This window comes from Balaenoptera acutorostrata, chromosome 1, assembly GCF_949987535.1.
Source record: "Balaenoptera acutorostrata chromosome 1, mBalAcu1.1, whole genome shotgun sequence".
Classification (NCBI taxonomy): Eukaryota; Metazoa; Chordata; class Mammalia; order Artiodactyla; family Balaenopteridae; genus Balaenoptera; species Balaenoptera acutorostrata.
The window spans coordinates 183,273,118-183,294,142 of NC_080064.1; the positions used below are offsets into that span (position 1 = coordinate 183,273,118).

Consider the following 21,025-nt stretch of genomic DNA (forward strand, 5'->3'; position numbering starts at 1 on the left):
CCCCCCCACTCTCCTACTTCAGCTGAACAACACCTCGTACCAACAGAATATCATGTTAACCTCTGCTATCATAGATCACCCCCAGACCAGCTGCTTTTGCATCCAGATGTTAACTACTGCAAACTAAGCTATTAAGTTAAAAGTATAAATATAGTTTAACCGCTGTCCAACAGGGAAAGATGTGGTTTATTATCTGTGGCGGTACGATGAATCTCCCTCTCTAACATAGAAATGTTGCAATATGCTCGAAGCAACCTTTATTTCAACGGTGATTCCTCCTCAGCAGCTCAGCTTTCTCACCACTGTGATTCACCCAGTTTCCGGGAATGTTTCAGAGTTCCACTCCAGAGGAACTGGCCTATATCTATGGAGGCAGCTGGCTTATTGGTCATTGTAATTGCTTTTGCAAAACATTTTCTTAATGAGTAAAGGGTGACATCAATACGATGATCTCAATATCCCTACATCAACTCCTGGTAGCATTCTTATTTCCTCTTCCAGCGTAGCAAAGAGAATAGGAAAGGGAGATTCAGGCAGCCTGAGCTTTCACTGACCTGGATTTGATTTGTGAACTCCATCACTGGAGTGTGTGTGTAAAGCATCTATATTCGATTTTTAATTTGTAAAGATCAGTGCATAGACTTTCTATGAGTTGAATGTCTGTTTATTTCTCCTCTAGCGAGATGCCTTTAGAAGGTCTTCATTTAGCTGTCAGTCCCCCCGCTGGCGTGTCGGCTTTTTCTCTTCGGCGTGCTCCTTGACTGCTTGAAAACGGAATTGTCTGAACACAAGCAAACTTTATTGATCCATATTTCTGTTTGAAAGACCAGAGATTTGTAGAAGGAGGAGACTATTTTTTTTCCTCTAGAAAGCTTACTGCAGAGGAGGTCTGCTCATGGCGTAGTAAATCTCTAAGACCGAATAAATGTTACATTCAGCATATATCATAAGCTTCATTTTGATGATTTATCTTAGGTAGTTTTTTACCCCATACTCACCGTTTTTTTTTCTGGCAGGGTCCCCACCTTGTGCCCAGGGCTGTTTCACTCTACCCTGGAGATAGTGATCCGGTCAACACTTGGGCATTTCCTACATCAAGATGTAGAGTACACGATTCTAAAGCCCTTCTGGGCCTCTGGCTTTTGGTCCCAGGGGAGTAACTTGTGTAAGGAAAGAACTGTCCTTAGGGATTGAAGATAAAATGCTTGTTTTGCATCTCTTGTGCATCTGAGTCGCTGACTAGACAGTTCTTGACGTTGTCTTCTAATATCCATAGGTGTCCTGGACTTGGGCAGTTGTGAGGATATAGTTAATTAAGCTGCATTAGGGCAAATATACACACTTGTTAAAACACTTAATTTGCCTCAGTAATATTGATTACATGGCAGAAGTTTGTTTAAACTGAATGGTATTTTTTTCCCCTACTGTTACAGTCCTTGAGTGCAATCTGTATAATAGCTAATAGCCATCATCAGTTAAATATCATGTTAGTTGTAAAGTAATGTCATAAGAATTGATTTGGACTTGGCAGTGGAGGAGAGCTCTCCCTTCAAAGCCAATGTAGGTGATTAGCCAGAGTTTTAAGCAGAATCATGGTTCATATAAACTGTGTATATTTTATAGACTTATAGCTGCTCTATATTACATGAGAGCCCATTATATTAAAGAAAAGCTCAGACGGTTAATTATGCAAAACATCATGTATGCAATTACCCAGCATTATTATGCATTTAACAGTCTTATTGATTTGCCAGTAGCTCGCTTACTGTATTTAGAGCTATAAACAAGGGAGGCGCACCCCCAGATTGACATAGGTCCAAGAAAACAAGCTAAGGATGAATTACACTAGTAAGCGCTCCTGCATCAGATCAAATCCTTCAATACAGAAACTGTCAACAACTGTAATGAGCAACACATTGTGATATCACAGGACCATTTCTTTTCCCATTAATAAAGTTTATCAACCAGGAAGCATCAGAAATCACCTGGTAACGCAAACTGAAGCAATTGCAATTTCCTACATCTAAAATAGTCTGGATAGCTTAACAAGGCACTGGGCAGTGGCCTCTGGCTGGAATGATACAGTAAGATAGGATGCAGGCACTTTCTAAGGCATACACTTAGAACAGCCCCAGTGTGAATAGCGCATTTCTCTTTGCTGAAAAGGAATGGAATCCATTTCCCTTCCTTTGTTTTAGGGACAACAGCAGGAGGAAAGGCACAAGGTTTTATAGGTCTTTCTCTATATCCGATTGGATGGCCAACCATCCTGGATTGTCTGGACTAAGGAAGTCCCAGGACATGAGACTTCAGTGATTAAATCAGGATAGTCGACCAACCTAATTTCAGAGCAAAATTGAACACTGGAGCCCTAAAAGCAGATAGGGCTTCAGCAAGGTCCTTCCTGGTCATGGTTTAGCCCTAGGTATGAAATTATATTCCTGGGGTGCTTTCAACGACTGGCCAGAAATGAGTTCCAAGTCTCCTGTTTTTATTTGTCCTAAACTTCTTTGCTTAGTGTAGCACGCGTGGCCCTTGACAGAATTGGGAAAGCGTTCAGCTTAGATAGAGGCTCCGATTTGTTACTTGAAGGAGCTGGCCCCTGGTTCCCACACAACTTAGCTACATCTCTTGTCAACAACTCAAGCATCAGCTTTGTGGGGAGCTGTTTGCTTACTCTGGTTCTTGACAGAGTGAGTTGCAAAGAGTCTTTTAGACTAAACGCACAAGTTATTTGTTCAAAGAATCAAGAAGCGGCATCACTAAATCATTGTGATCATGTTATGCAGACCTCTGTTCCATTAGATGGGCCTCCACGTTTATTAAAGAAGACCTAAAATAGTATCTAAGTGTGTGTGCATATGTGCGCATGTGTTTTAATCTTTCTGGCGTGTGGGTCAGGATTTACAATTCCTTCTTTACAATTAATGGTCTCCTTCTGTTAGGTTAACCAGGCAGACCTGAAGATATTTCTTATTAAAAGAAAAAATCCTCTCTCTTCCTTCCCCAACTAAGCCAGTGTACCTTAATGCAATGATGATATGTTAGACCCAGCAGTTGTCAAAGCAGCGTATTACTGTGATGCCATAATGACACCCTGTCTCTGTAAAGTAGTCATGTTTTCTCAAATCACACGTTGCACCGTTGATTTCTGACATGACACTTCATTCGGTTGCTTTCTCTTTCTTCAGCATCACCATTCTTTGACAATAGCAGCTGGTGCCCATTTTGTTACTAAGTGATTCACATTTTGCCACTTTACGAGAGTGCAATTAGTTGAAGCAGGAGAAAAAAAAAAAGCTCATTGTAAAGTGGCGTGCTTGGAGTTGTAACTCAGACTGCCAGCGGAGCTGCTGGGGTCATAAGCTTGGAAGCCTGGGCCTCGGGGAGCTGCTACCTTAGTCTTGGAGGTTTTCTTCTTAAAGCATTAAAACAAAACCCAAAACCTATAGGCTAATAAAAGCTTCTTATTTTTTGAAACAAAAATACTTAAATATTCAATCTGGTGATTTCGACAGGTAGAAAACCGACCAATCCTTATAACTTCATTCCTACTTTGGATAGGTTAAGTGATGAGCGATAGGACTTTTGATAACCTTCCTTTCCAACCCTGAAATTCTCTGATTCAGTGAGAGAACTAAGGATTCTGTCTTCTCTCTCTCTCTCTCTGTCTTCTCATATTTGTAAGCTTGCAGGTTTGCTGGCTCCATTGTTGTTATGTAAAACTTTGAGATATAAATTGATAAAGTGTTTGGAATTTATAATGATGATGGGTACCTTTTCGAGCCCTTAAGGATGACAAGGAAGAAAATAAACTAGTGAGTTGTTTAGCTGTCATTTATTTATTAGCCTATTTAGGTGTCTGTCACTGAAATAGGTATAATAAAATTTCAAAAAATCTTTCCTTGGTGTTAAAATCAGGAAGGCCAAAGAAGAAGATCTGTACACATGTGTTGCATTGATGCACCACTTTTTTTAGGAGGGAAATAAAGTAGCAAATGAACTCAAGTTTGGTATAAAATTCAAAAGATGAAATGTAGCTGCTTATTACGAACTTTTATTGGATTGGCCAAAATGTTCGTTCGGGTTTAGGTAAAACTAAAAGACACATTTTTAACTTTCACGAAGAACTGTTGAACAACGTATTCACTAACCGAACGAACTTTTTGGGCAACCCAATAGTTTGGTGAAAGGGTTAATAATATTTAATCATATATAAGCCTATGGAACGTAGGCTTAAGTCCCTTCTGGGAAATGTAGACCACTCTGGACACCTACACATTGCCCAGAAATTCACAGCAATTCACTCACAGTCATACATTTACCTGGATCTAGGTAGCCTCTCTGAAAACAAGCTTGATAATTATAATATAAATGGAATATTAACTTACAGATTATCTTGTTTTCCCCCTCCAGCAGCAACTTATTGATTCTTATTCTTTTTGTCTGTCACTTTCTCCCTATACATGAACACCTGTACGTACAGTTAATCAACTGTCAAAAATTACATTTTTAAATAGTCCAGCAACCAAGAAGCTTTATCTGCCTGGTCATTAGTATCTAACACCAAAGATAAATTTTACTCTTGCTAACCCTTAAGCAAGGCTGGGCGAGAAGTTCCTATGTTGAAGCAGGATCATCAGAATTTATATATAAATGTATATATATGTATAATATATATAATAGAACATATATAGAATATATATAGAATACAGAAGACTATATCTCAAACTGTATTGAAAATACTTTCTAAAGCACTGCAATGTCCCTGGCCTCTGGAAAGCTGTTATATCCCTCAAATTTAGTTTCTTATAAAGAACATAAATGTTGTTCTTGACATGGTTGTTTCTCCGTCCAGTTTATTCTCAGGGTGTTCACTCAGAGAAGATTTTTAGAAAGTTGCTTCTCTTTTTCCCTTGTGTCTCCCATCATTTCTCTTAAAATAATAAAATAAAAGCAACTCTACAGAGCCTTTAAAATAAATATTTCCCACATTTTCCCAACACATGTTATTTCTGTTCATAATTCTTAACTAAATTTAGATTTTTATTAATCCAATGTGACCTAAAATTTCTGCGTTAACAGCACAATGTGGAATTGGGCTTATTCTCTTTGGCTCCAGATAAAGCCATCATCTTGGAAATGGCTCTTTCTGACAAAAAGGTGTTCTTTTGAAATAAAGTCTTATTCACTACATTCCTCTTAGAGTTAATGTGAATTTTAGTGCCTCTAATTTTAGATTGAAGTGAAGTCTAGAATAAAACCCACCAGCTGACAATTGAATTTATAGATAGTTGTGAATATCTCAGGCTTGAATAATAGAGCTGTAGAATTTCAGAGACAGAGAGGGAGAGAATTAAGACCCACTGTAGTTTTAGGGTATAATGTAATGGTGTCTAGGAAATGTTCAGTGTAATGAGCTAAGTAGTAATTAGGAGACAACTGTGTTCTTTCAGATTCTGTTTCGGTGTCACTCCAAACCCTGGGGAGGGTGACTCAACGGGGTGGCCTTGTAGCCAGCGTGGTGGCTTCTTCAGCCACTTTTCCACTCATGGGTGAGTGTGAATGTCATAGAGCCTCTGTGTGTGCCAGCTCTACCCCTCTGTGCTTGGCTATTTAAAATCATCAGTGAACACCTTGAAAAACTCTCTGTTGGCTTCAGGACATTTCCGCACTGGACTTTGGAGTCAGCCCTGAGTTGAAATCCCGACTCTTCCACTTCCAAACTGTATGACTTTCAGGAAATTGTTTGATGTCTGAGGCTCTGTTTCCTAAAGAGTAATACCTCCCTCACAAGGTTGTCTTGGGGATTAAATGAGGTAATATTTGGAAAGTACTCAGGTCAATGCCTGACATGTAGTAAGCACTTGATAAATGGCAACTCTATTATTATTTCCACTGGGCAAAAAGGTATTCATTAAGGAAGCAGTTCATGTCTGAGAAGAAACATGTAAAACCTACAGCACCGATCCAGCATGTTCACTTTCCTTTACAGCTACAGTGGCCAGACTTGTGTAGAAGAGATTGCCACTGTCCAAAGGCTTCCCCGACCACTTGAACTTCCTGAATTTTCTTGCTTCCATCCAGATTATTGCAAAGTTAGGGGCTGAGATTTTCGAGGAGACAGCTGGCTGGAGACACCCAATTTTTCAAAGACCTTAACAACATGCATTTGACACATAAACATTTGGTGACGTTGCAAATAACCCTTCCATAAATAGGAGGGTGATTCCTGGCCTTGTTTCTCAGTCAAGAGTTCTGCACATTTTAGAAGTCCATGAGAAAACGCCCGAGGGAAAGAAAATTGGGATAAAATTGAACAGAGACAATCCAAGAAAAGAGAGAGAGAGAAAAGAAGGCCCAGGGAAAGCGTGGTCTGGTTTGTGATCAAGCAGCTCAAAGCAACTCTCCTTGGGAAAAAGAAAAAATGATTAAGAAATGATGCCTCGCAGGCAGATGGCGAAAGAGTTCATTGTCGTGGCTGTGAGAGATGCAGTGCCGGAGAGAGGAAAGGGGAGCGACCGTGTTTTAGTACCCTAACAACTTCTAACTGTAGTCTAAGATCATAATGTATGTGCGAGCAGTCCAGTAATTATAAGGTAATAAGTGAAGTGGTAGAGTAAGTGCTTTAAATTAAAAGGAATTCGCAGGGCTGCTGTAAGTCAGTGCCGACCCGCTTTCTTTCAAACGTTGACTTGAGGAAAAGTGCTTAGCCCAGGGTGCAAGCTGGGAGACAAGGAGAGCGATCTATTAATTACAGAGCTCATTAACAGTGACGGGGACAAGGCAGCAGATGCTGCGGGAGGGAGCGGACGCCCGGTTCAGGCTGGAGGGGGCTATTTTTTCTTTCACTAGTTCTTGATGAAAGGACAACACAAGTGGGTGGGCGAAAGCAAGAAGATATTTTTGTGGATTTCTCCTTCCTGTTTGCTTTCTTCACATCCTGAGTTTGCTTTACTTTAGAAAGAGGCACAAAACTTCCAATGGGAAATCTGCTAGGAAAGAGGCAAATTCTTGCTCTGGATGCTTTGCTCTTGAGACCGCCTTCTCGGAACCGTTCAGTGAACATTCCCTGACAGGAAATAACCATATTTTTCTTCTTTTGAAAGTAACAGAACAGTGGGGGAAGGGGGCACCCGGAGGAGAGCATGAAATTTGTGCAGTGATAAAATATCATTAGATTTATAGTGAAAGAGATAATTGCATCCCTTCGGTTATCCTGTGACTACTCCCCCAAATTCGAGTGAATGACCATTACCCTGTGGGATTCCCATAAATCAACTTTCCACTGGGAAGGAATTATCTAAGTTTGTTTCTCAACTGTCACCTCTTCTTTCTATAGTGGGCTCTCAGAAGGTTCCTAGAGACTTTGCTAAAAGGGGTTTTGCACTATGGCGAACCGGAAAGAAAATAGGACCAATTATATCTTTTCATCTAATTACCTCTTCAGAAATTTAATCACTTACGGGTCTGACAAAGTAAGAGGGGCAGTGGCAGTCTGTTTCTTCTAGATAAGAGAGAGAGTTTGTGAGATTAGATGCTTCATCATATTTCCTTTTAGGAGGTATGATGTTAAAAGACCAAAGGAAGGGGAGAAAAAGAGACCATCGCAAATCTCATTTTTTCAGGGCAAAACTTGATACATCCTTACTTTGCTGAATATGAAGTATCAGGTTTATGGATTCACAGGTATACTGAAGGCTCAAATGGCTTTTAGTGATTCCTCTCTTCAACAGTGGCAAATCGCACATGCAGACACGGACACATGTAAACACATGTACATATTTATTAATCAATGCTGGTGATCATTTCACTGTTTTGTGGGCTCTAGGAAATAATCCTTAAATATTGGCTAGCATTTTATCCTTGATGTCTTTCTGTATCGCTAAATGTCTAGGAAATAGAGCAATTTAATTAAAGAGGCAATGTGATTGAGGATATATTCCCTGTGTGTCTTAGATCAATAAAAGACACAGTTATGCTTATGGAAGCGTGCTGACAAACAGTAATTACAGAGCTGAGGAATCATCTGTTCGGTCTTGACAATAAAAGTTTAGTTCTGCTCATAATAAAATGACTGCAACATCAGAAAATGGAAGAGAAAAGTAGAGTGAGGATAAGGGTAATTTTAGAAGTGATATGGACTTTGCAAATTACTCCTCTTCTGAGGCTAAATTTAGAATCTAGAGAGTTGATTTAGATATTGACAGTGGTTCTCCAAGAGAAAGGTAAAATGAAAGGAACTGGATCTGTTAGAGCTTTTGTTTATGGCCTGTCTGGGCACTTTGATGTAATCCTGTCACGCCCTTATGCTGATTACCTTGTTGTAGAACAAGAGATATTGACTAGAGAATGATGTGTAGTCCCTAGTTCTTATGCAGCACTCTCAAAGAGCAATGTCTTTAACGTATGAATTCTTCTCTCTTTTTTTTTTCTCCTTTCGATCTTTTTTTTCACTTTCTCTATTTTTTCACCTTCTCTTTGTTTCTACCTCTTTTGGTATCTGTGTTTGACACTCTCTCCTCTTTCTCTCTCTGTTTGCACCTCCCTAAACCTCAGGCTTCTCTGCAGAATGTCAAACAAAGATCGACACATTGATTCCAGCTGTTCGTCCTTCATCAAGACGGAACCCTCCAGCCCGGCCTCCCTGACGGACAGCGTCAACCACCACAGCCCAGGTGGCTCTTCAGACGCCAGCGGGAGCTACAGTTCAACCATGAATGGCCATCAGAACGGACTTGATTCGCCACCTCTCTACCCTTCTGCTCCTATCCTAGGAGGTAGTGGGCCTGTCCGGAAACTGTACGATGACTGCTCCAGCACCATTGTTGAAGACCCCCAGACCAAGTGCGAATACATGCTCAACTCGATGCCCAAGAGACTGTGTTTAGTGTGCGGTGACATCGCATCTGGGTACCACTATGGGGTAGCATCCTGTGAAGCCTGCAAGGCATTCTTCAAGAGGACGATTCAAGGTGAGTGAGGGTTGCACCTGGCGATACCCACCCTCCTCCAGCCTCATGTGATGGTTGGTTGGTTGGTTTTCGTGGTTCTGGCCCTTGTTAGTCAAGTTGTGCATTCTTAATTCTATCTTGAGTACAAAATAGAAATAGATGAAAATTGATAGTGGAGGGTTTGTAGAATAGACTCCCCACCCCCCCCACCCCCCCATCCCCGCATATGCTCCCTATCAATTCCGCGTTTACTATCAAGCTCTAAAGATGGAATGATAATAAGCTATGGGTGGAGTTTGAAAGAGCACAGCTGTTATTAGAGCAGTGGGGGTCTGGATAGCCACTGAACCGATGCGCACTGGACAAATAGTGCTTTTACCTCTTCTGTTCTTCGTATAGCTGAAATGATAAATATTTTAGACCAGTGGTTTTCAAAGTAGAGTGTGCATCAAACTCGCCTGGAGAGCTTGTGAAAATGCAGATCACCCACTCCCAGAGCTTCTGATTCATTAGATCTGTCTTGGGTAGGGGGTCTGAAAATTTATATTTCTAACAAGTTTTCAGACGATGCTGATGCTGGTCCAGGAACTACACTTTTGAGAATCACGTCTCTAAACAAATTTAATTTTCTACGCTCTTCCTTCTTTTCCTGTGGTTGGATGTACTTTCCCCACCTTTTTAATAAATTTGTATGAAAAAGCTTCCAAACTGTACCAAAATATAAAATATGCTTCCAACGTATGTAAGACATACCCAAACCTTTATAGATCTCCGGATTTATAAATAACAATATTATTTCCCACCGAAAAATGTAGAAAAACATGACTAAAATTTGTATGTGACCCTTTAAACTAGGAATCCACAAATACAAAACTCAGCTCCTTTTCAAAGCTATAGATATATATCTTACAGAAAATTACATTTCACTTGTTTAGATCCTTTGTGATACACTTTTGAAGAAAAGAGAGGAAGGAAAGAATCATTGTTTATTGAGGATCCCCAGCACACCAGTGATTCTATTCTGCTCTGCTCCGTGGTTTACAAAGCGTATCTTCTGGGAATGTCCTGGCGGTCCAATGGTTAGGACTCCACGCTTTCACTGCTGAGGGCCCGGGTTCACTCTCTAGTCAGGGAACTGAGATTCCACAAAGCACGTAGCATGGCCAAAACAAAAATACCCAAAATGTATCTTCTTAACCAGTTATAGATACAAGTGTGTTTTCCCTCATGTCAGTGGTTCTCAACCTTGCAGGCTCACAGGAGTCACCTGGAGACATAAAAAAAATACTGATGCCTAGGCTCATACCTCCAAATTCAGAATTAATTGGCCTTGGGTGCAGCCAGGGCAAGCGGGGATTTATGAAAGCTTCCTAGTTAATGCTTCATCTAAAGCCGAGGTTAAGAACCACTGCACTATACTGTGCTGTGTTCTGTGACAGTGCTTTTGAAAGTGTGGCCGCTATCAGTATCACCAGGGAATTTGTTAGAAATGCAGATTCCCATCCTTCATCCCAGATTACCTCCGTCAGAATCCCTGGGGGAGGGCCCAGCAATTCGTGCTTTGCCAAGCCCTCCAGGTGACTCTGATGCTCACCCGAGTTTGAGAACCACAGCTCTATTACCGTGTTGCTGCTGATTTACCGCTGACAACTCTTCTTTGTCGTCTACTGGTCCCTTGTTGGACATAACTGAAATCAGTTTAATAACTGTGTGACATGCTTACTGGTTTTTAAAGTGCAAAGGAGATGATGTTTGTTAAACTCTAATCCTTCTAAATGTTTTAACAAAAGGTGATTCTGAACCCCTTTATGAGCACAGAGAGTAATCTTCTACCCTTTCCTTTTACGAGCATGTGGGCGGGCAAGTCTTTTCACCCAGTAGCACTGAAGATCAGTGATTGTCCTGAGTGGAACAGGTGGTACCATCTCCCATTGCTTTTGTGCTATCTATTACATAGTCACTTCCTTGATGTATGGCTGATGAATACACAGTTAAAGAGTTAAAGTGCACAGTTGTTCAAGATATCATAACTCTTACATAATAGAGTGGATCTATCAGCCTAATCTTTTCACGGCCTTTCATAGTTTTAACAGAAGAACACAAGCCAAGTTAGTGTGGCGTATGTATGAATTACCTAAATATTTTAATAGCTGTATCTTCATATTTAATTGATCACCATAGCCATATTTTATTAGCATTTTCTTACAAAAATCCTTCATCCACTGGATCTTTATTTTCCTTCTTCTCATTTATAAACTGAAGGCGTTAATACCTACCTCAAGGAATGCTTCTGGATAAAGTGAGATACAAAATCACATGTAAAGTGAGTAAATAAAAACAATGATGATCTGTATGCAAAGCTTCCTCCCACTTTGGGGCATTTGAAAGTATCTCTTCAGCCTACTTACTAGATTGCAAAACTTGAGAATGAAAACACACTTCAAATCTTTGGGTTCCTACCACCCATTGTCCAACAGTATTAGAATATGGATGCTACAGAACATCTCAAATTTAAACTGTTAGTAATTTGGTTTTGTTAATTCAGTTTACACAGCTCGGGGTCTAACTACACAAAGATAAGGGAGTGTTTGGGGATAAATTAACAAACACTGTGTACGCTGGTATAAGCAAAATGGTCTCAAAATGAAAATCACTCCCATTTACTCAACAAATATTGACTAAAAACCTACTGTGGGCCTGGCACTGTGCTGGCCTGAGTTTCAGCTTAGCAACACTGTGTGAAAGCTTGGTTCCCAAAGGTTTGTGGATTGCAGTGAATTCCTCCTATAAATGTCTCCTGCTTTGAGGGAATACCAAAGTTTTTTGTTTTGGGAGGGGGGGGGGATTGAAACAACGTGGTCCTCAGTATGTTTTCCAAAGATAGGACAACTATGTGAAAACATTTCCTGACAGTTGTTTAAAAAAAAAAAAAAAGAAAAAGAAATCCTATCGCTTAGCTATTAATAGCCGTGCAATAGTTACTTACCGAGCGATCCCTGGAATAGAACAATTGCACTTCTATCGCTGATTCTTCCTTAGGATGCTGAAATGCTACCAAAAGCCTCACAGGGTGAACCACAGGGTGATTCTTGGCATTGATGTATAGTGCTCAGTTCTACTCCATATTGGAGACAGCAACTTTCAAGGATTTTGAGCAGCAGACATGTCACTGTCCGGATTAGCACTCTGGGCTTGCCCACCTGGCTGTGCTTGTAGCTGGCAGCTGGGTGGCACTCCTGCTGCCCTGCTACCCTGCTAGCTACATCAGCGGGCGTCGCGCCGTGATACTCACTTAGCCCCAAAAAAGCAGTGAGGCAAATAAAGGGATTAAATTGTGAAAGTGTAATGTAATAATTAGGGCGGTAATTGTAAGGGAGATTGGAACGGCCCCTCCTTCCTCTGGCCAACTAGTGATAGCGATTCAACTCGGAAGATGTTGAAAGTGGCCGAATCTGTTGCATCATCACAGATGCTTAGTCTGATGTGGAAGGGACCATAGAATCCATTCTCATGCCTTGAGGCAGCATTGCAGCCAAACTCTCCTTGACCGATGGTAGTCTTTCCCTTCCCTCCCTTAAAGCTCTCCTGCAGAATGAGAAAGGATTATGCAACTGCCCTTAAGAACAAGTCTTCCCACCATCTCATAGCCGCTATGGCCAAGGGGGTAAGTGTGGCTTCCTGGTTCTGGTCTCATTGACTTGACTAAGGGACATATATATTCAAAGCCATAGTCATGGGAATATTTCCTCTTTAGAATTTTTATTTCTTGTGATAATAATTTAAGATTGGTTATCCAATATGTAATACATTTTAATAGTTGGACAAAATACTTCTTAAATTTAGAGCCAAAAGAACATATATTCAGAGCGCCTCTTGCGAAAAGTAATGAGAATTGTTCTTTTCAAAGCTGAATGTGGTATTCTAGTTGCGAAAGGCAATTAATCATAAATTTCAGTGAAAGTCAACCAGAAAGGCATATTTTATTTATTGACTGTTTCCAAGTTATCATTGTAAAACTATTGAATTAGGTCAACACTTAAGTAAAAGTCAAAGTTTTGGAAGGTTTTAGTTTGCTTTTTTCTTTCTTTTCTTTTTTTTTCTGACCAAAAACTTTTTAGAGGATTTTGACTGTTCTATCATCCCACAGGGTTACAATGGCAGCAATGATTTCATTGTCATTTTCTAGGCTTATTAATTTTTGTGTGTGATATCGTTATTCTGATTTTTTTTTCTAATTCTAGTTTGGCCTTAATTCATAAATGAGTGGGAACTTCTGTGGGTTTTTTTTTTTTTGGTACCTTCTCATTAAGAGTTTTCCCTGGATTCTTATTAAGGAGGTAAGAGAAGGAAAATATCTTTATATCCCCCCAAAGTCAATATATGTTTCATTATTTAATTCACAAAACACTAGCCCCGTGAAGTTTTTATGTCTATTTAAGAATATGGAAAATAAATTGTATATATTTATTAATATAACCATTTCAACCGTTCATTCTTGTGCTAGAAATATGGCATTCCCCCCTCTTTTAAAAAGGATATTATATATTTTAAAAATAGGAGATTATTTTTTTTAAGATATTCTTTCTAGCATGGGTTTTGGATTCATATAAAACCAGGTCCAAGTCTTAGCCACTTACCTGCTGAGAGGCCATAACTTCTCTGTGCCTCCCTTCCCCAGGTGGTAAGGATTAAATGAAGAGACTATCAAAGCACCTGGCCCATAGTAAGGGCTCAATAATTGATTGACTCTGGTTGATACTGGCAGTATGACTGGACTATTCAAGCACGGGGTGGTTCAAATACTCTAGGACAAATAGATGTCTTTGATGCTAAACTAGAAGGACCTGTGAGCTTCTCAGCTCACAGCTACCCCCCTTTTGCTCTGATAGTAAACTTTCTCTCCCTGTAGCCATTTTTCACAATAGTGCCCTTTTATATTAGAGGGCATTTAGGTGGGCCGATTGGAAATTTGATTGGTTTTATATAGTTTTTTTGGGTTTGTTTTGTTTTGTTTTTTGACTGTGCTGCTCGGCTGGTGGGATCTTAATTCCCTGACCAGGGATTGAACCCAGGCCCTCGGCAGTGAAAGCACCGAGTCCTAACCACTGGCCCACCAGAGAATTCCCCTGGTTTTATGTAGTTTTGTGGTGATCAATTAATTTTTTTTTCTGTGACTGTGGATGGGAAACTAGGTTAATCAGAAAGGGAACCTGAATCTTATCACTTGAGTAAAATATCCCAATTAAGCTTTGAATATGGGATTCAGGAAATAAAAAAGCAGAATGTCTTTGCAGCGTGAAATCTAGGAGGGACCATCATGAGAACCAAGTCCACTGCGGATGCTCGTGGGACCTGAGACAGTGTACACCCACCTATTGTGTATGTAAATATGTAAGCGTTTGTAAATTAAGATAACAAACTGCTAAGTCAAATATGTTCTGCTCTCTTATTTGACAAATACGCCTTCACAGTGGCCTGGGAGGCTAGCTTGGCGTTTTTAATTCTTAGACTCTTAGGAGTTTTGTGTCAGAAAGAGGCAGTAGAAGGAGAGCCAGCTTTTAGCTTGCAGCCCAGCCCATTTCTCTTCCTTCCCCTCTGCCTTCCATCATGTCTGGTACGTAGTGTGGACGCCCCTGCCCCCATGTCCAAGGCCCATCCACCCCTTCCTAACAGCTGCACCTTGACCACGCACAGGCCTCGTAATGTGCACTCCGGCACTGCAGTCCAGCCCAGGCCATCTTCCAGAGGAGCGACCCAGGGGAGAGGGCCACGCAGGTCCTGGAATGGGGTTTGTAGGGGCTTATTCTGGGAATTCAGGAGTCCCGGGTACTGGGGATCATGCAGTACAAGCGGGGCTTGTGTCCTTAGCCTGTGGAAGGGCTTGCACCATGATACTTTCTAAAGCCCAGGGCTTTCAGGTGGGGGGCCCTCCTAATCTGAGTCCAAAGGTGACACTGATAAGAGCCTAAATCTCACCTTAATCATAGGGCATTAAGAGGAGGAAGGCATATGCTCAAGGTGAATGGGCGCAGTCTATGGGTCTGCTATTTTCCACCCTGAATTGTTGACTCCTTCCTGAAGTAGACGGCTTAGTCCTAGAGGACCTTTCCTGGATGTAGCATTTTCTTTGCCATCATGTGCTATTTTAGTCTCAGAATAGAATATTTGCAGCACTGGCGGAAATAACTTACAAATGGAGTGTCTGTACATCATATGAACCTTACCAAGGAAAATAATAAGGTATTATCTGTTCAACTTAAATAGAATTTACAGAAAATAACTATCCCGGTTTGTATGTAGCATCTTCAAAACGAATATGTTCTAAAATTAAAATTCAAAATAATATGGAATTGTCTAAATTGACTTAACAAATCTCAGTGATTATCAGTTTGGATGCAGTGTTAAATTAAATACTGAGGTGATATTTTCAAAAGAAATATTGTCTAAACCTCATTTGCTTTAACTCCGAGCTTGCTTTTGTTATGTTTAATTGACTTTTCCACTTTTCCCTGCATGTGATGCCAGTTTTGTCTGAGTTTTTGAAATGCATAAATGTTGCCAAGTTATCAATGAGAAATATTATTCTCCTGCTACTTTAGTTGTTAGCTTCAGTGTTTATTTTAATAGTAAAATTTAGTATTGCAGGCTTTCTTTGTGGGTAAAGAATATGTATTATGCGAATTGATATTTTAGGAAACTACAGTTTGATCTCTCTCAGTTTTGACTTAGTGGACCCACTTCTCAGGATAAATGAGTAGTGATTCCTTTTTCATGGTTTGTTCTGACCTTTAGGAATTGGCCTAAATTGTCATCACTTCTGAGGTTGTTGAAGAGCTAATGGTAACAAAATTCTTCTATAAAGGACCAGAGGGTAAAACAGATAGTAAATATCTTAGGATCTGTAGGTCACATGCCTTCTCTGTCATGTACTCAATTTTGGTTTGTTTTATTTTTTAAGCTGTTTAAGAATGTAAAAACCACTCTGAGCTTGAGGTCATACCAAAACAAACCTAGGGCTAGATTTGAAGGCTGGCCTTGGTTTGGGTAGCTGCTAGACTAAAATACCCTCACTTCATCTTCCTTGTAGGCAACAATGACTGCCAGGATTTTCATATCAGAGGACTTTCTGGACAGCTTTGCATGCATATCATTTATTTAAATTGAAAGCAAGGTCTCTATCGTGATGATATTTTTTAGCCTATTATCTCAGTTTCAGAATATTTTTTTTCCAGGAATTAGAATTTTCTAGCCTCTTTTCACTGTTCACTATGACATACACATGTGTGTATCAGCCAGCTAATCAGAAAACAGAATCAATGTAAGTGAAAATAAAGTAGCATTTAGAGTCACTGACAAAAAGTTGGATCTTGGTTGTATAAAATAAGAGTGATTAATTTTCAGAGATTAAATTGCATGGTTGGTCTTTGATCAGGGAAAAGAAAAGAGAAGAAAATTTAATGTTCCCCACTATTTTTTTGTCCTTCAGATGTTAGGAACTCACATTTGCAACACCAGCATCTGGTATCATTTACATGTTTATTAAACACATTGCTTTATGTTACTGTATTTTGAAAGTCATTTAAAATCAACATATTTTAACCTCCTGAGAGGGTATGTTGTCCAGTTGGGTGACAGTAGATAGGAACCTATCCCATGTAAGGGGTATATGCCAGTGGCATTCAAGGAGGAAAAGAATTTGCAATGAAACTTTTTTATGCCATGGTAAAAAGTCCACTGTAGTTCACTGTCAAATTAGTGAGATTGGATAATTAGTCAAGTTAGGCAGACACAATTCACTTTCCTAAGCAATATATTTGCAAAACGAGTGACCCTCTCTTCTACTGTCTATGTTATTTCACAGTGGTTGGGAAGAAATTATAGTATGCATTTTATGATCCTCTGGTAAATGATATTGCATTTATTTTTATTTATTAAAAAAATGTAGTAATATCGCTAATTCTTAAAAGTGCAATAGTTACAATTAATAAAAGGACAAGCTTGTTAGTAATTTTTTTAAACTTAGTTCTATTTTCACACTTTAACTAAATTTCTAATATATCTGTAATATTAGTATATTCTCCATTGACTCTACTCTGATACGGCCTACGTTATAGAATCAAAAAAAATACGAATTTTATTCTGGATTATCTTTACATATGCATACTTAAGAGGCTATGCTCTCTCTCTTTTTTAAATTTCTGTGAACTTTTTTTTCTTAAATAAAACCCTCTGTACTCAGAAAATAAAATCCATTTCCCATGGTTCACCTGAGCCAGTGTCCTCAGAAGTAGCAGCCAGGAAGGAAAGGGGCTCCCAGGTGCTGATTGTAGGTGGAGCTGGTGTAAGAATTGGTGCCCTCTGTGGTTCCAGTGTCCTGGTCCACCTGCGCTATCCATACTTACCTGTTCCGGATAAAGTCATTTTCTTACGGGAAAGGAAGCACGTGCATTGCCATTTCCTCCAGGGAATTTGTTGGCCAGTAATTCTCTTTTCCTAGCCTGCCCTAGCCTACCACTGGTCAAATCCACAACCTCTCCCAGCACTCCACACCAGTTCTTCCAGCAAATCACTGGTGAGAAGAAAGTTTGTGTTGTTCACATGCTCAGGTCGGAAGGACTTCACGGATCAGTTCCAATTAATTCTTTAAAAAAACCATTTACTTTCTCGTCTGTTAGCTAGGTGGATTTTTGCATCTGTGATGGGACTTCTTAGGTAGTAGGGTGTGGCTGATACTTTGCCTACAGACAGCTGGACTTGCACCCAGGTCACCCTAGTGTTATCTGATGACTGTTTTGATGAAGAGGCTGGAGGCTGTCCTTTGATAACAAGATGAACTCCCAAGAAAAGGTATCAGTACCTCTCTTAACATTCTAATAGCTTTCATTCTTTCCTCTTGGTTCTCCCTCACTCAGAACCAAGCCCTGACAAATAATGCTGTTTCGTTCAGAGAATAACCAATAAATTACCTTGTTAGAATGGCTTCCGTCTACAGAGCGTCATATTAAATGCTTGAGCGCAAATAGTAGGAAAGATACATTGTACTTCATATTTTTCAAAGTGCATGCTTTAACATATGTTAAAGTAATTACATGATAAAATCCTTCTTCCCATAAATTCAGAATTGGTTCTGGCTGAATCCAGTTAGGATACACTAAAATGTTCACCCTAAAGGTAGGAAAGAAAACAAAAAAATTGAGTGATGAGAGTTCTGCTGTCTGAAGTTCCTATTGGTGCGAATGTGGGTCACTTTTTTGGGTAATCAGTTGCAGGAGTATATGATTTGAATCCTGAGGATTTGTTACTTGTTAGAATTCAGGTTTTGGAAGCTGTGAGACAGGTTGTGAGGAATGGCAAGGTGGCGTTCAGTGGCATGGGTCAGAATTTTTTTTCTTTACTGGTAAAGCCCAAGGCAATGATTCATTTTTCTGATAATTACTTGATAAATTTAGATAACATCATAGAAGTGATAAAGTATACACAGGGCATTAATTAAGTTTCTTTTGAAGTTGCTTTAAGTTGTTGGGATTCAACAGGCCTGGTCATTGGAGTTCTCTTATTACACCATTTCAGAAGTTTTACCTGAAAGCAAAATTAGGTAATGGATGCTGGTAAAGTATTCTGGTTTATACAAAAAGTTAATATAAGTTTATATGTAAAAGAAATGATGTTCCAACATATTTTTTATTTATTTTATTTTTTCACATCTTTTTCTTTTTTTTTTTTTTGGCCGCACCATGCGGCACGTGGGATCTTAGTTCCCCGAACAGGGATCGAACCTCCGCGTCCCCAGCATTGGAAGCGTGGAGTCTTAACCACTGGACCACCAGGGAAGTCCAATTCATTTTATTTTTTACTGTGGTAAAAAGCATAACATAAAATGCACATAACATAATATATAAGTTAAAATTTTCCATCATAACCATTTTTAAGGGTACAATACCTTAGTGCTAACTATATGCATATTATTGTACAACAGATCTTCAACATTATCTCATCTTGCAGAAATGAAACTCTATACCAATTAAATAACAACTCCCCATCTTCCCCTTCCTCCAACCCCTGGTAATCACCATTCTACTTTCTGTTTCTATGAGTTTAACTACTTTAGAACCCCCTATAAACAGAATCATGTAGGATTTATGTCTTTGTGACTGGCCTGTTTCACTTAGCATACTGTCCTCAGTTCATCTATGTTGTAGTATATGTCAGGATTTCCTTTTTTTTCACAGCTGAATAATATTCCATTATATGTATAGATGTATACACCACATTTCCTTTTTCCATTCATTCATCAATGGACATTAGGTTGTTTCTGCCTCTTGGTTATTGTGACTAATGCTGCAATAAGCATGGGTGTACAAATATCTCTTCGAGATCCTGCTTTCAATTTTTTGGATAAAATACCCAGAGGTGGGATTACTGGATCATATGGCAGTTCTATTTTTAATTTTTTGAGGACCTTCCATATTTTTTTCTATAGAGGCTGCACCATTTTGCACCCCCACCAACAGTGAATGAGGGTTCTAATTTCTCTGTATCCTCTCCAACGCTTATTTTCTTTCTTTCTTTTTTTTTTTTAATAATGGCCATTCTAATAATGAGTATGATGTGAATGTTGAAATATTTTTGAGGCATTCTGGATGTTTCTCAAATCTGAAGTTCTAATCTTTCACCTGCCAATGCTTATCCATAAGTAATTACATATGTGGACAATGTAAATAGTTGGTTTCATCCTCTTGAATTGAATACAATGCCTTTATACCAGTAATAGATGAAGAATTTGTTAATTTGTCATAATAATAATGAATATATTTGTTTTTAAAATGTGCCACACATTATTCTAAGTGCTTTACATTAATTATCTTATTTAATTCTTCCACCATTGCATTAAAGTAGATACTACCATTATAATATTACTATATTATTTATAGATGTGGAACTTCTATAAAGTTCACAGAGAGGCACAGAGAAGAAATTGCCCAGACACAGTTGGGTCTTAGTCTGAACCCAGAGCCTCTTCTCTTAACCCCCTCATTACCCTGCCTTGTATATTTTAAAAGCTTTTCAAGCATTGAATAATTTTAGACTGAATTTTTCTTAAGAGATTTTAGTTCATGGGCAAATTTTTCCATTAAGTTGTTAAAATATAATAAAAAAGGGGAATTAAGAATATTTTCAGTGATGATTAGATGATATTAAAGGTTTGTAAAAAGGAGGCAGCAGAAGTAAGTCTTAAAAATATCTAATTTTTTATCATTCATTTTCTGAAATCCCCTAAATATAAAGTTTGAGAGTTCAGCCCTTCAGTACCACCATATCAGTTTTCTGTCTCAGTTCCCTTGGATGTTATCTGCTGACACTCATTTTGCCACTAGATTTTTAGTTGCTGGTCTTAGATTGATCCTAAAAGTGTACACTCACCACTGATAACACTTCCCAGACTCTTTCGTTCTTGATTTCAGGAGGAAAGAGGCTTATTTCTTCTCCTGTCCACTTACTAAACTTTGTGACCACAACAGAAGGCAGCTCAGAATCAATTTTTTTTTCTTATGATGAATACTAGTCAGAAGGAGTTTTTTTTTTCTTTTAAGTGATTATATGAATGCCTCTGTATGTTTATAGGAAAAAATTATATTCTTTGGAATTAACTCTTGTTTTATTTTGGTTTGAAAAAGTTTAAAGAAACAACCATATTTTTATATGCTTTTTTTAAAAAGGGCGTCACTGAGTCATCCTAGAAAGAAAAGAAGAGAATTTAGTACAAGAAAATCTGGATTAATTTAAAATTTAGAGCTTGAGCTCTGAATGCTTTAGAGTGAATCTGAAAGCATACCCTACATCTGCATTCTGATACCCATTTTCTTTCAGCGCATACTATTAACATAGTTTCCATTTGAGGAAGATCAGAGGCAAGTACAAGAATCTTCAAAGGAACGAATCTAGCCCAAGATTTTGTCCTTGACTGCACCTGTATTTTTTTTCCCTCGCTTCCAAAGCGTCTGCACTGCTTCCTTGCTTCTGGAACACCCTCGCTGTCCCCAGAGTCCTCAGACTATGTTTTACGTGGATAA

At 39.1% G+C, this 21,025-nt stretch overlaps 1 protein-coding gene across 2 annotated transcripts in view; it reads left to right on the forward strand.

Moving 5' to 3' along the window:
* ESRRG (estrogen related receptor gamma) overlaps positions 1-21,025 on the forward strand; it is a 435,178-nt gene that overhangs the window by 256,368 nt on the left and 157,785 nt on the right. For both annotated transcript variants that reach the window (XM_057544245.1, XM_057544241.1), the window contains exon 2: positions 8,560-8,975. In XM_057544245.1, coding sequence (XP_057400228.1) covers positions 8,573-8,975 — 403 coding nt within the window. In that variant the 5' untranslated portion in view covers positions 8,560-8,572. The remainder of the gene's footprint in view (positions 1-8,559; positions 8,976-21,025) is intronic.